Below are 14,558 nucleotides of genomic sequence, written 5' to 3' on the forward strand. Positions count from 1 at the left end.
TTTAGGAAATACCTGACCAGGACGTCTCAAAATTGCCAAGGTCATAAAAAAACAAGGCATGTCTTAAGAAATGGTCACAACCAACAGGAGCCTAAGGAGATGTGAAACTAAAAGCAATGTGGTCTCCTAGATGGAATCCAGACACAGCAAAAGGGCATTAGGTATAAACTAAGGCAAGCTGAGTTTCCCAGGGGCTTTAGTTAATAATAATAATGTGTCCATATTAGTTCCTCTATTGTAACAAGGCTGCCATACTAATAATGAAAGACGCCAATAATGGGGAAGACCGGGTACAGGGGGTACATGGGAACTCTCTGTGCTATTCTCTCAAATTTTATGTAAACCTAAAACATCCTAAAGAAAAGTCTATTATTTTGTAATTGTCTTTATTTATTTTGGTACCAGGGATTGAAGCCAGGGGTGCTTAACCACGGAGCCACATCCCCAGCTCTTTTTTATATTTTATTTAGAGACAGGGTCTCACTGAGTTGCTCAGGGCCTCACTAAATTGCTGAGGCTGGCGTTGAACTCACACACTCCTCCTGCCTCAGCCTCCTGAGCTGCTGGGATTCCAGGTGTGAGCCACCACACCCTGCTAAAATAGTCTTTAATATTCAGTGAATGTTTAGATTTCCAATTTGTCACAAAGCACACATATGTACTGAATTTTGAAGGAGAGAATGGAATTCATGCATGTTACAGGTCTTGGGCAGGAACTGTTGGGGGAGGAGCATGCTATGGAGAGGGGATGAAGTTTCAGTGTGAGGACGGGGGACAGTTGGTCCCAAGTCTTCAAAGCAAAGCTGACCTGCTAAGGTGGGTTCAATTGATGGAACTGCAAGATCTTGCAAGTTCCTTGGCCCGGTCCAGTGTATTATCATGGGCCTGCCTCCAGAATGATATCTTGGAGCTCGGAGGAAGGGACACAGGCTTCAGACTCAGACGTGAGGTCAGATCTTTCCTGTGCCACCTTGGAAAGTAACTCTACTCCTCTGAATTTCAGTTTCCTCATCTACAAAATCAGACGTGTTTTCAACCTTTTTTTTTTGATAATTGTGAAGATGAAATGAAATAAGAATGCATGTGAAAGTGCCAGGAATTGTCTTTCCTCTATCATCTGGAAACAGAAAGAAGTCATAGACCATTGCTGATCTAACAAAAATATTTATTTGGGAGAAAGCTGGGGCAAGGGGTGGTCACCAGTACCTGAGGAGTGTGAGTCCTCTTTGGCAAAGGGCGCATGGCCACTTTGGAGAGCTGAACCCTTGGCGGGGGCTTTGATAAGAATCGGAGGCCACACTGACATTGGGGCCAGCTGTCGCAGGGCCTGTGAGGCAGTGGATTTCTTAGGGGAGGCCTGGCGCCTGGCCTTGCGGTGATGCCTCCTCCTGATCTTGGGGGTCTTCTTGTGGGAAGCTGACGGAGAAGGCTCTTTCTGAGGCTGGTCCCCCAGAGAAGTGGGTTCCAACTTGGATGACAAGTAGGGCAAGGTTTGAAGGGTGGAGCTGGAGGCCGGGGAGGGCTGGGGGATGAGGGTCACCTTTGCCCCCAGGTTGCACTCACAGGGCCCAGGGAGCGGGGGCAGGGAGAAATTCAGGTCTTCCCACCAAGGAGTCTGCTCCAGAGAGGCCCTGGGCCAGGCCACCAGCCCCCACACGGACTCCTGCCTGGGCACTGAGAGGAGTGTCTTGATCCTGAGCAAAAGGGGAAGGAAGCTGGGGATCAGGGAGCAGAGGGAGATTCAGGAGCCGCAGAGACAGAGATGGGCATGAAGTGGACAGAGGGGAGAGCTGGGCACTGGGCAGGAGCCAGTGATAGAGACAGCAGACAAGGCAGAGGCCCACATACCCCATTTCTTCCTCTTCCTCTTCCTCCTCCTCTTCCTCTTCCTTGTGCCAAATGTCCTCCTCTGGTGAGATCTTGGACACAGATTTGAAGTTGGAGTACACACTTCTTTTCTCTTAAAAAAGGTGAGATAAGAGGGGGACCTCAGACCAGGACAGCGATTGAGAAGAGATCCTGAGATTTTTGGAGAGGAGACAGGGCCCCCATCTCCCAGCTACCCACCTCATCCCAGACTCCTGCTGTAGATATCTTTCTATTCCAGCCTGCTTCAATGCTGTTCCCACCACCCCCTCTCTGCCACTCTCCTCTCTGCCTGATACAAATTCTACCAGTTATGCAAAGCCCACTCAAAGCCTGGACCATTCTTCACCTTGAAAAATTCTTTGCTTAGGTCCCCTTAGCCCCTTGCTCCTCTCTGATGGCGGCGACCACATAGTTTGTACCTGGTATGTAAGGTATGCTTTCTGTACCATTGTTCTTATTGGTGGTAACTGATTGAACCCAGGGATGCTCTACCTCTGAGCTACATCCCCAGCCGTTTTATCTTTTGAGACAGGGTCTCACTAACTTGCCCAGGTTAGCCTTGAACTTGTGATCCTACTGCCTCAGCCCCCTGAGTCACTGGGATTACAGGTGTGTGCCACCCACACCTGGCTTCTATACATCTTTCTCACTGGTGTTTCCTTACAGGTTGGGACTATGGTCATCTCTGATCATGTCCCTCCTTGAGAGGAGGTCCACATTCATTGCTGAGTGGAAGAAAGGTCACAGGCCCCACCCCCACCATTCTATCCTACCCTTTCTGGAGTGGACAAGGGGAGGGGATTGGGAGGAAAGAGGTTTCGCCTCTTGGTCCTTCAAGGTCCAAAAATAACTGAGCTGAAAGATACCAGCCACACCTTAAAACCATTGTGACATCATCCACGTAGGTCACACACACCAAGGAGCCATTGTGTTTTCACATAACCTGGCCTGGGTGAACTCTCCTCTATGACCCAGAGGCTCTCACGATCAGAGCCCTGAGCTCATCGGGGGGAACCCTCTCCTCCTCTGAGGGGTTAGGCTGTTACCCACTTCTTAATTCTCATGACGGCTCTGGGCAGGAGGGTGTTAGGATCCCAGAACTCAAGTCCAGGCCCTGGAGGTGACTCTCTATGCAGTGCTGGGAGGTGGAGACTCCCCTTGAGCCAAAGTAAGGCTGAAGATAGGAGACCCAGAGGGAGAGGGCTGAGAGGAGCCCTAAGCAGGGGTGGGATCTCTCAGGATGCTGGCCAGGCCTTTGGGATTCCTGGTACCGGCTTGCTTTCACACTTCCCATGATAGAGTCCTCCAGACACTCTTTTTTATCTTCTTTTTCACCTTCTCAACAAGGACTCCACCCTGAAGTATATTTCTCCCCATCCCAGAAGCTCCCCCCCACCTGGCCCAGCTGAGGGTCCTTCTTCCTTCCCCGATGTTCTCTACCTTGAGAGCATTTCCATTCAGAGATCCACAAAACACTTCCGCACCACCTGAACTCCACGGGACTGCACTGAGGCCCTCTGTGTGTATGGCAGTGTATCTGGAGTTCTGGGTTAGAATTGATTTCTGAGCAAGGAAGCCCAGGGGGGAGTTGGAATCCGTTTGCCATCACTGCTGGATAGGGAGCTTCCGGCCTGTGTCCACATACTGGAAGTGACGGGCAGCTCAGCTGTAAAATAACCCTGAACTCCTAGAAATACCTTTCTTTTATGTAACCACAACCTGCGCCCCTGTTTGGGGGAGTGTGTTTATGGTTTTGGATGCCCTTGGAGGAGGCATTACAAAGTATATAAATACTTTTGGAAAAGGAGTTTGTTGTAGTGGTGGTGGTTTTTTTGCATTAAACTCCACACCCCATTTTTCTTTACTACTCTGAGTAGTGGTCTAAACACAGCATCACTGAGGGTCTATCCAGGTATCCCTCAGCCTCTGGAATGGAAGGTTCTAGGGTTTGAAGAAGCTGGGTGGGGGAATATCCAGGGGAAAAAAATAACATGCCCCAATGACTAACAGGGAGAAGTGGGGTGAGGCAGGAGGATGCCTGGTTGATAGAACACTTGGGGTTGTTGAGTCAACAGATCTCGTATTCACAGAAATCCCCAGAGAAAGGGCTTTCCTTATTGGCTACTCTGATCAAATGACTTCATCTCCTGAAACCTCAGTATCTCCATCTGGAAAGTGGGCATAACATCAGTATCCACCTCCTCGGCTTCAAGAGATATTAAATGAGACAGATTGCAACAGGAGTGCCTGGCACATAGTAGGCACTCAAAACAATGTAAAACCATAATAAATTAGGGAACATACAGTATGACAAATAATTTAGCATTATTTACTCTTTTCTGAGCCCCAACTCTCCTTCCAGCTTCAGAATCTGGGCTCCTCTTCTGTCTCTGCTTAAAAAAAAAAAAAAAAAAAAAATCCCTCCCTCTCTCCCACGTATGTGGTTCCCCCTCTCAGAGGCTCCTTGCCGCAGACAGCAGCCATCACTGGGTGGAGCAGGGCAGAGGCTCCCCTGTCCATTACTCAGGGTTTCCAAGGGCCTGGCAGGGACTCCCTCCTCCCCCTTTCCAAGCCAGGGACAGGAAGTGGGGATGTTTGGAGAGGGAGGAGTCTTCCCCCAGTTGTTATGCCCACAATCAGCACCAGAGTCAGGCCTTGGCTTCTCCACTACCTGCGCTGGCCACCTGCTCTAGCCTCCTCTTCTTCCAAGCCCTTCAGAGGTCTGTCAGCTGGGCAGTCAGGCAGTCTATGTGTTGCCCTGACTTTTAACGCAAACTTGCTGTATGACCTTAGGCAAGTGTCTCCCTTCTCTGGTTTCAGTTTTCTCTCGTAACAAAAAGAGGAGATAAAAGTTAGAATTCCATGATTTAATGATGTAAGTTGTTCAAATGGGTCAAGAGAAGGAGAAAGTTAAGGAAATGGGATTCAGGCACTGGTCTTCAAGTGAAAGCGACTGGGGAATTATCTGAATAACTCTCCCCAATTATCCAAGCAAAAAATCACAGTAATAGAGACCCTTCTGACCACCTTCAGAGTCTGAGAACACATCCCTCTGCTTTTTTCTCTAGTCCCAGGCCGGCCCCTTCCAGGCGTTTTAACCCTGTTTACAGAAATGGGAATTTGCATGATGAAAATAACCCCAGCCGGACTGCGATTTTTACTGCGTTTGGCACGGGGCTCGGAAAAAGCGGCTGCATAGCCAATTACTGGAATTTTTAAACACAAATAATATTTTATGGGATCAGTGGGCTGGCGCAGGGCCGCCGCACCCGGCGCGGCTCCTCCGCCCACAAACAAGCTGCGATTGTGCGACGGGCCAGCGCGCCTGCCCTTGGGTGAGGGTGGAGGACAGCGCCGGCCGGCGGGCGGGGGTCCCAGAGCTCGCAGGTGCAGCGCGGGGCTGAGCCGTCCGGGCGCCCCACCGGCAGGGGGCGTCGGCGCGGCCCGGGGCGGGGTGCGCTGCGCGCGGGGCTCACCTGCAGCGAGGCGCCTGGAAGCGTTTAGCGCGAGAGGCGCGCCCGGCGCTAGCTCCCCCGCCTGGCGGCCGCCCGCTGAGCCTGGCCCGGGCCCCGCGCCCTTGGCATGGACGTGGCCGCCGCGCCGCCTCCGGAAGGCCGGCTTCCCGGAACGGCCCGAGGGCGGCGGGGAGTCCGCTCCGAGGCCCCGAGCCACCCCTGGCTTCCCTCTTCTGCCTGGACGGAGCTGAAGTACTGGAGGCGGATCGGAAAGCCCGCGCCACCTCCTAGGGGCCAGGGCAGGGTGAGAGGCACAGCCAGGGGTACCGGAGCACGCTCCCGCCAAGGATCCCCACTCCTCGGTACCCCGAGGCCGCCAGGCCCGGCCAGGGGACTCCGGGGCTGGCTGTCCCGCGGCCCCGGACTCCTCTTGAGTAGTTGGAGAGTCGCGGTCGCCGCGCGCCCCGCCCCAGCACGCACAGGGTTAAGCAGGAGCAGGTGTGCAGCCAGATGCCGCTGACCAGCCCCCTCCCCGCGCCCCGCCGCCTCCTCCCCCTCCGCCCACCCGCTCGAACCAAACAGTCCCAAAGAAAAGTGCCATTGTTGCCGGGCCTTTCCCCACCCCCGTCGCTGCCCCACCACCTGGAGCGGAGCCCGGTCCCCTCTTCACCTGCCCCGGGGCCGGCCGGGGGGAGGGGAAGTGGGGCCTCCTAGCAGGGACTTCCGCTCCCCCCTGCCACCCCTCCTCCAGTGGCCCCCTCACTGACCCTGGGCCCGGGGGCGGGCACCACCGCCGTGTGGTGGGGGGTTCCTTTCTGTCCTGGGATTCTGGCTTCCACCTTCCACCTCTCACTCTAACCGCCCCGGCCTCCCAGGCTGGGGACGCCGCGGAGGTTTACAAACCTCGGAGGACACCGGTAGGCCCGGTGCGCAGCAGCACTGGGGACAGTGCCAGGCTCACTGGGGTTTGTCAACTGGCAGCTGTTACTTTTCTTTTCTTTGGTCCAGCAACCAGACAAGGAGGCAGGGTGAGACTTTTGTACAGACTAGGAAACTGAGGAACAGAGAGGTGAAGTGTTGAGCCCCATCGCAAGGCTGGCTTGCGCAGATCTGAAGTCACCCCACTGCCTTGGCACCACGCGGCCCCCAATGCTCATTTGGCAGACAAGGAATGGGGGGCTCCTGAGACCCGGAGTTTGGCACCACCTAGGACTCGCTGTTGTCCTGGGCAAATTACTCCTCGCTTCAGTTTCTTCGTTCTTAAATCGACGGGGTGGGCTTCCGTGGTTCCTGGCTCCTCACGCGGACACTTGGGATCCAAGGGGCTGGCTGACCCCCGAATGTCTGGGTCCCCCGGGAGGGACTACACGCTATTAGGCAAGCGGGGCCTATCACGGGGAGGAAAAGGATTCTCTCCCCTCCCCCCTTCTCCACCAGCCTTCTCCACCCTGCCTCCATCCCTCTCGGCTGGCCCCCAGGAGGCTGAACTGCGAGGTTAAATAAATATCTGACGGTGGCTCCAGGAAACGAGTCAAGACCGCTGCCGAGAGAAAAAACCCAGACCTCGGTGGAGATCCGCCCCGAATCTCAAGCAGCTCTCGCTCCGCCCAGGATGACTACGGAGGTTTTGGCCCCCTCGGGCCTCGCCCAAATTCCCCGAGACAGCCAGCCTCCTCCGGGCGGGCGCAGCCCCTCTGCTCCGACCTCCTCTAGCCCTGAGGCTGGGCAAGCCCGGGTCGATGCGCGGGGGGTTACCGTATTTCCTCTTCTTGCGCCCTAGGTTTTGAGCGCAGGTAATAACTTCTCCAACACTCTTCTTGAAGAGTGCTCTCCCTACTATGGAAAGGGCTCTATTGGGAGTGGGAAGACAGGAGGCTTCGGTTTTGCTCTCTTAGCTCGACCATTAATTTCTGCTGACCTGCCTTCTTTTAAGTCCAGTTTCCTCTTTCCACCTGAACACATAGTAGGCATCTCAAATTCAGCTTGCATGACTTCAAAATTTCAAACCCTTGTCCAGTCCCCAAACCCCCCATCCCCGTCAGCCTCCTTCATTTCAGGAAAGGGTAACTTGTCTTCCCAGTTGTTCCAGAAGAAAATCTTGGGGTTATTCTCAACTTTTTTTTTTTTCCTGCCATAACTCATCTGAATGCTTAGCAAACCTTATTTTGCCTTCCAAATATGTGTAGAAGTTGCTTTTCTTCACTCCACTCCACTGAGCTCACTGTTCCAAGCCACCATCTTTTCTTGCTGAGACATTGCAACACTTAACTTGGTCCCTTCCGCATCTCTTTTTTCTTAGAACACCCTGAACAGAGCGCCCAGAGTTTTCATTTTAAAACTAAAGTCAGATCTTGTCCCTCTTATGTGTTTAGAATCCTCCAGTGACTGTACATCTCACTCAGGAACAGTTCCTTACCAGACCCTACTGATCTCATCACCTCCCTGTCCTTCCCTCCTACCCCGCCACCCACATTCTGCTCTAGCCATAGTGCCCCCTCACTGTTCCACAGACAGATCCACACACTGCTGCCTCAGGGCCTTTGAACTGCTGTCCCCTCTGCTTGAAATAATCCTTCCCCAGCACCCTAATGTGCTGCCCATCCTGCTTTGAAGTTTTGTCTGACCAACACCCCACCTGTTACCCACACAGGTGGTCCATTTCCTTTGCCCTGCTTTCTTTTTCCCAGTAGTATTTGGGGAAAGGGTTACTGGGAATTGAACAAATGGCACCTTACCACTGAGTTACATCCCCTGGTCTTTTAATTTTTTTCTTCCAAGACAGAGTCTTACTAAGTTGCTGAAGCTGGCTTCAAACTTATGATCTGATCCTCTCAACTCAGCCTTCTGAGTCTTTGGAATTACAGATGTGAGGCCCCTGCCCGGCCCAGTAGCTTTTTGGATACTGGGGACTGAACCCAGAGATGCTTGAGCATGAAACTATATCCCTAGGTCTTTTTACATTTCTTTTAAAATTTGAAGACAAGATCTAAGTAGGGCCTCATTAAATTGCTGAGACTGGTCTCTAACTTGTGATCCTCCTGCCTCAGCCTCGCAAGTCACTGGGATAAGAGGTGTGCACCACCAGTCCCAGCCTCTCAGTAGCATTTTTTGCTGTCTGGCATGCTGCATATCTTGCCTATCTCTTTCTCCTAGATTGCAGATTCTATAAAGACTGAGGCTTTGAAATGAGTCTCAGTTCTAGCTGGGGGTGGTGGCCCATGCCTGTTATCCTAGTGGTTCAGGAGGCTGAGGCAGGAGAATTGGGAGTTCAAAGCTAGCCTCAGCAAAAGTGAGGTGCTAAGCAAATCAGTGAGACCCTGTCTCTAAATAAAATATAAAATAGGGCTGGGATGTGGCTCAGTGGTCAAGTGCCCCTGAGTTCAATTCCCAGTATCCCATCCCCCTCCAAAAAACAGTCTCAGCCCTAGAGCAGGACTTCCCACAACGAGGCACTCACTTCTGTTGAAGGAATTGGCTCATCACTTGCCCTGCCTGGGCCTTACTTTCCTTATCTGTACAGGGAAATAGGACCCAGTGAACGTCTCCCTCTGCCTTGAGAGTGAGTCTATGGTAAGAGATGAGGGAAGGCTAGACTATGGGGCTAAGCTTTGTGCACCTGCGGAGCAGCACAGAGCAGAGAAGCTTACCCCAGGGAGGCTGCAGCCTTGTCCACAGGGCTCATTCATTGGTGAAGTGTCTGTGAAGGTCTCTGATGCACCAGCCTGGGCCAAGACACTGGGAGAGGCCAGGATGCACAGAGCAAGACCGGGGCCAGCAGTTAAGAGACTTGGGCCATCAGCACATCTGTCCTAGGTTGGATGCACCTCAGTTCTCCCAACTATAAGTGACAGGTAATCCCACCTGCCCTATATGACTCATGAATAAGCCTGAATATCAAATGGGATAACCCCACCACGCACGAGACGAGACAAGAATTAACACATAAGGCAAGGTCTCAGTCCTTCAAGAGCTGAGAGTGTGCCCTTTGTAGCTTATCTGTCTCCCAAAGATCCCCCCAAGGTCCTCCAATCTCCTATTTCAGTCTGGGTCTTGGTGGGACCCCTTGGGACTGGAAGACTCCCCAGCCTTCACTTGAGCTGTCTTCCTCCCTGACCCCACACAGCCAAAAGAAGGCTCCCCCTGGTGGCACTTCCAGAAATAACAGGTCTCAGCGAGTCCTGGGCAAGAAAAGCCCTGGTCCTTGACCACAGAAAGGGAGAAGGAAGAGGCCCGAAGAGGGAGTTTCGGAACCTTGAGAAAGAAGCAGGGCAAATCTGAGAAAGAAGTCAGTCCTCAAACAGAATGTCAGACTGGAGGGACCTGGGGCCTCCTACGTTACCCTGTTTTATAGACGAGGAAACAGAGTTTAGAGAAAGGGAGGTAGAGCAGGATCAGAACCAGGTTGTGTACACACTCCTCCGCTGGAGCTCGCTCTGTGGCACCAGGTGTCATATGTATTGACACAAGTCAAGGAATGAATAATGTGGATCCCAGTATCCCCTGAGGGCCTCTGAATGCACAGCCTTCTCTCCCAGGGCAGATTCCCAAATGTCAGAGTCTCTGCATCCCGGGTGACCGGTATAACTTTGGATCTAATCTGTGTCAGAGTCAGAAATCAGAGATAGACAATTTACCTGGGCTTTCTGTTCTTACTAGGTATGGATATAGGGGAGAAGTAGGAACTCAAATAAATCCTGCTGAGATCCAAAATGACCCGCTCAACTGGAGGGGTGTGTGGGAGGGACTACTATAGTTGCAAGTAGGGACTACTTAAAAAAACAAAAAAACCCCAAAACTTCATTTTCTAATTTAGGTCTTGCTGCTATTAGCCCATTTTAGAGATGAAAACAATGAATCATCAAAGTTCAAGTCACCAAGTGACTTGCCCAAGGTCAGGAAGAGCCTTGGGGAAAGACCAATGACTGCCTTATTTTTATTGAGCTGATTTTAGAAGGACTTTTCCCCACCGGAGGTGGCCTCCTACCATGGGGGAGATTTCTCTTGCCTTCTTTGGATTCTGGTAGTCGGAGGAGCCCCTGGCTCCTGTTTAAGGTCATGGGGAAGGCGAGGCCTGGGCACAGAGATTGCAGCAGCAGAAGAGGAGTGAGTGCAGTGCTGGGTGGCCAGAGGAAAGGGCTCCTCACCTTCTCAGTGTTGGCTGATGGGAAGCCTGGATTCTGATGACCCTATGCAAGGGCCACCGTGAAAATATACCCACGCTGTCTAGGAAGAAGAAGATCCTGCTCTCCAGTTGCCTTGATGCATCAGCAGGTGCTCAGTAGATGGAGGAAATCCTGACTGGGACTGGAGGACACCAGGATCTGGATTCCAGTGCTGACCTTTAGACACCAAGACTGCACCATATAGAGCAGAGGGTGGCAATGCAGGCTCCGGAGTCAGATTCCTGGGTTCATGTGCCAGGTGACAATTTCATAGATCTGTGGCCTCGACTTCACCTCTCTGAGCCTCTGTTTCTTATCAGTAAAATGGGAATAATAGCACTTACTTAAAATTGTTGGAAGCATAACATGAATGAATGACACTGAGTATTTTAAAAAAATGCCTGGTGCCTAGTAAGTGCTCAATAAACATTATCAACTATTATGAAAGAACTGTCCACGGGAGTTGCATAAGCTAATAAGGTCGATTCACAGACTTAGATCTCAGAATCCTGAAGTCCCTTTGGCTCTGCCATTTTTCTATGGTTCTGGGGTTGTTTTCTTAGTCTAGAGGGCAATAAAAGTCAGGGGGATATCATACAGGATGGGGGACCCCCAAGGCCTAACCTGGTTGCCCAGGCCTTGGTGCCAAGAGGGTATCTTGGGATGAGTCCCAGGGTCCTGAGGGTCATGGATTGTCCTGCATCCAGCCTGTCCCTTGTGGTTTGACGCGGGTGAGCTGGAGAGAGGCTTTTGTGGGAGAGAGGCAGGCAGGGAAGGTTCCTGGCCCGTCATGTTTACTGAACTGCACTGAATTATGACTAAATGCCAAGATCTGGCTCCAGGCAATTGCCTAAATCATTTAGGGGTTGACAGGGAAGGGAGGGAGGGGACATGGGGAGCTGGAGGGAGAATGTTCCTGTAATTCTTCAGTCTGAGGTACATTAAGGAGCCATAAGCCATGTCGAGAGCTTGAATTACATTAGAGAGATTATCCTGTTACAGTTCATAATCCTGGATAATATACCGTCTTGGAGCACACCTGCCCGTGATAAATCTCGCCTGTAATGGCCTGACCCTGGGGACTCAGGGACGCTGGGGCAGCTGGTAGGGGCTATCAGAGTGGACACAGTCTCTGCAGAGGCACCTGTGAGGCCCAGTGTCCTCCTGACTCACCTCTGTGCCCCTTGCCCCTGCCTCACCCTGGAAGGAATAGAGGTAGCCGGAGCTTCAGATTTCTCTGTTTCCATTCAAGTTGCCTGATGCCCAAGGATCCCCCAACTCTAACTCCCACTCCACGACCCTGCTTCCTACTGTGGGAGAATGGGGACAGGCCATCTGGATCCCTGTCTCCAGACTCTCTTTCCTCTGATTACCTGCCCCCTAATCTCTCCAAACCCAGATGCTGAGAACCCGCATTGATATTCTCCTTAGCTCCAGCTCAGGGCTCTGACCTCCTGTTACAAGGGGGTGTGTCATCAGCCACCTGCAGTGTCAGCAAACCTTTTCTGAATGTCTGTCTCTTCAGCTAGATTGCAAGCACCTGAGATTGGGAACCATGACCTTCGCCACAGCACTCAGCGAGGGCAGGTCCAGCAGCTTGCCCATGGTCACAACTAGTTGGTGGCAGCCAATCACCGGGCTGTGGCCACTTCAGAATGCTGTCTCTACCTGAGAGCTCTGTCTTGTGTCACCGGTGGGCCTGGCCTCACTTTCCATGAGCTGTCGAGCCCTTCCTGGATTGTATCTGCCTTGCCCTGGGGGACCTCACCATCTGAGCACTGACTCTCTCCTGGTGTATCTGGTGTAGAATGGCACTTGACCCTGTCAGGTTCATCTCCAGACTTTTCAAGGGACTGAATGAACTCATTAACCCTCCCCTGAGGGTTCTACTTACCCAGCCCTTGCCCTTTCTCCTCTGCAGACTAAGGCTCAGGTCCCAGGTCCTGGGAGGCCCGGCAGGAGCTGGGCACCTGCTAGATCCCTACTATCTCCTTGCATGACACCCCAAGCCCCATCTCCCCAAACTCTGCTCTACCCCTCCCACCTGCCTTCCCCAAGTGCATATGCCATGTGTCACATGGGGGCACAGGGAAGAAATGTTTGGGGACATCCTGGGTTAGCCACATTCCTGGAGCTTTGGCTAAGCCACGTCACTCCAGTCTTCCACAGTGGTCCCCAGAGCTACCATTCAGCCAGCGCTCACTAAATGCAAACCACGGGGATGTATTTTTCCTTGATTTATCTCATTTGCCCCAGGCCAACTGTATGACAGAGGTACTAATCAGTTCTATTTTATAGATAAAAATACAGAGACTCATATACAGAGTTTAAACATAGTGCCATCTGTCCAGACCTCGCCGAGGGCAGAGCTGGCATTGAAACCAGACCTGATGTTCCAGGCTTGGAGCTTCACCCTTGAGGCCACACTGGCTACTTGGGTGAGTGCTGCACCCAGGCTGCTGCCCCAGCCACCCTCCACCCAGGCCACCCTCTCCAATCGTTCTGGTCCCTGTGGTTTTCTTTTGCACCCCACCCCCCCACTCTTCCGCTGTGAGGTTCGGGAACTGCATCCCAGGTTGCTGTGCCCCGAGGACTCCTTCCCTCCTGTCCACTCCACATCACTGCTGCCGAGACAGGAACCAAGCAGTGTGATCCCACCTATCCGTTTATTCCATCACTTGTTCGTGGAATCCTAGAATGCCCGGGCGAGCAGGGGCCTTTGAGATGATTGGGTCCCGTGGTTTTCAAAGAAAAGCTCCTGTGGGCATCTATAGGAGAAATGAGATCTGTGGGAGATCTGACTCATGCTTTTTGTCCCTCCCTGTCCACTATGACCCCTTCCCTGTCCTCCCAGTGTAGAGCTGGGAAGCAGCTTTGATCCTCTTCCTGCCGTGTGCATGGCAGGAAATGGAAATTCCAGAGCGAAGTGGGCTGCGATGCTCATCAGGGGTTGTTTCTGGATACCCTGCCCACAAGGACCTCTTGATTTTGGTCATTGAGGGTGTCCTGTGGCAACAGTTCACCATCCCCCCCCCATGCTCCAAGTGGTAGAGGATCCTGCACCCTACATACAGAGCTGCGTGACCTTGGGTAAGTCATCATGCAGCCATTATGACCTTCCATCTATTCCCTCCTTGGAAACAGGGAATAATAACAGGTCCTACTGGTTTTAGTTTTGTACTACTGTTCAATAAAACACTCACCATCTCTTGAACCCCCAGGTATCTCCCCACACATGTGGCTGAGCTCAGCTGGGTGGTTCTTCTGCTGGTCTCTATGGCAGTTACAGCCAGGTAGGGGCCAGGGATGTGGTCATCAGCAGGACTGACCAAGAAGCTGGAGTAGGTGGGTCTCTTGCTCTGCAGGCACCCACGGCCACCTCTCCCCCAAGGTTATCTTTCCCACTGGCTAGCCAGACTTCTTCCAGGGCAGCTCAGAGGGTCCCCAGAGGCACACAGGTGGAAGCTTCCAGGTCTTCCTAAGGCTTAGCCTCAGCAGTGCACATGTTCCCATCCATGCATTCCATTGGTTAAAGATTCAAAGGGAAAGGAAATGAACTCCACATCTCAATGGGGGAATGAAAAATTGTCATCTCTCTCTCTCTCTCTCTCTCACAGCAGTGCTGGAAATTGAGCTCAGGGTCCCTCTACCACTGAGCTACATCTCCAGTCCTTTAATTTTTTTTTTTTTTTAAATTTTGAGACAGAATCTCATTAAGTTGCATAGTGCCTTACTAAGTTGCCCAGACTGTCCTTGAATTTGTGATCCTCCTGCTTCAGCCTCCTGAGCTGCTGGGATTACAGGCATGTGCCACTGGCTTGTAGCCATCTTTAATCCACTACAGCCTGTGTGACATTGGAGTATTCCAATATTCCATCTGTGTTCTCATCTGTGAGGAATAAAGACATCAATCATGGTAAGTAGTAAGACCAGGGCCACCCCATAGTTAGCACTCCCAAGTTAGCTGTTGTGATTTTATTTTTAACCCATCTGTCTAGCATTGTGCTAGGTAACGGGTAGTGGTGATGGGGGTGACTGATGGCAAACAGTTTATACTCCTGACAATAAATAA

General features: G+C 52.2%; 1 protein-coding gene across 1 annotated transcript; it reads right to left on the reverse strand.

Moving 5' to 3' along the window:
* Positions 1-1,144: 1,144 nt before the first annotated feature.
* LOC143641839 (uncharacterized) lies at positions 1,145-12,091 on the reverse strand. Its single transcript, XM_077109733.1, has 5 exons — positions 12,027-12,091; positions 5,346-5,611; positions 3,310-3,513; positions 1,849-1,960; positions 1,145-1,694 (listed from the first exon to the last, which is right to left on the reverse strand). Exons 1-5 carry the CDS (start codon positions 12,089-12,091, stop codon positions 1,166-1,168), a joined length of 1,176 nt encoding a protein of 391 aa, XP_076965848.1. The 3' UTR covers positions 1,145-1,165.
* Between the last annotated feature and the right edge of the window lie 2,467 nt (positions 12,092-14,558).

This window comes from Callospermophilus lateralis, chromosome 6 (assembly GCF_048772815.1).
Source record: "Callospermophilus lateralis isolate mCalLat2 chromosome 6, mCalLat2.hap1, whole genome shotgun sequence".
In the NCBI taxonomy this organism is placed as follows: domain Eukaryota; kingdom Metazoa; phylum Chordata; class Mammalia; order Rodentia; family Sciuridae; genus Callospermophilus; species Callospermophilus lateralis.

What these genes read in the sequence shown, in the direction of transcription:
- LOC143641839 (XM_077109733.1), bottom strand. Translation starts at nt 12,091, where the DNA reads ATGGGCAAGCTGCTGGACCTGCCCTCGCTGAGTGCTGTGGCGAAGGTC. An exon ending in GTCATGGTTCCCAATCTCAG is followed by an intron (nt 5,612 to 12,026) that starts GTGCTTGCAATC and finishes CCTGGCCCCTAG; the next exon opens with GAGGTGGCGCGGGCTTTCCG. An exon ending in TGAATGGAAATGCTCTCAAG is followed by an intron (nt 1,961 to 3,309) that starts GTAGAGAACATC and finishes ACCTTTTTTAAG; the next exon opens with AGAAAAGAAGTGTGTACTCC.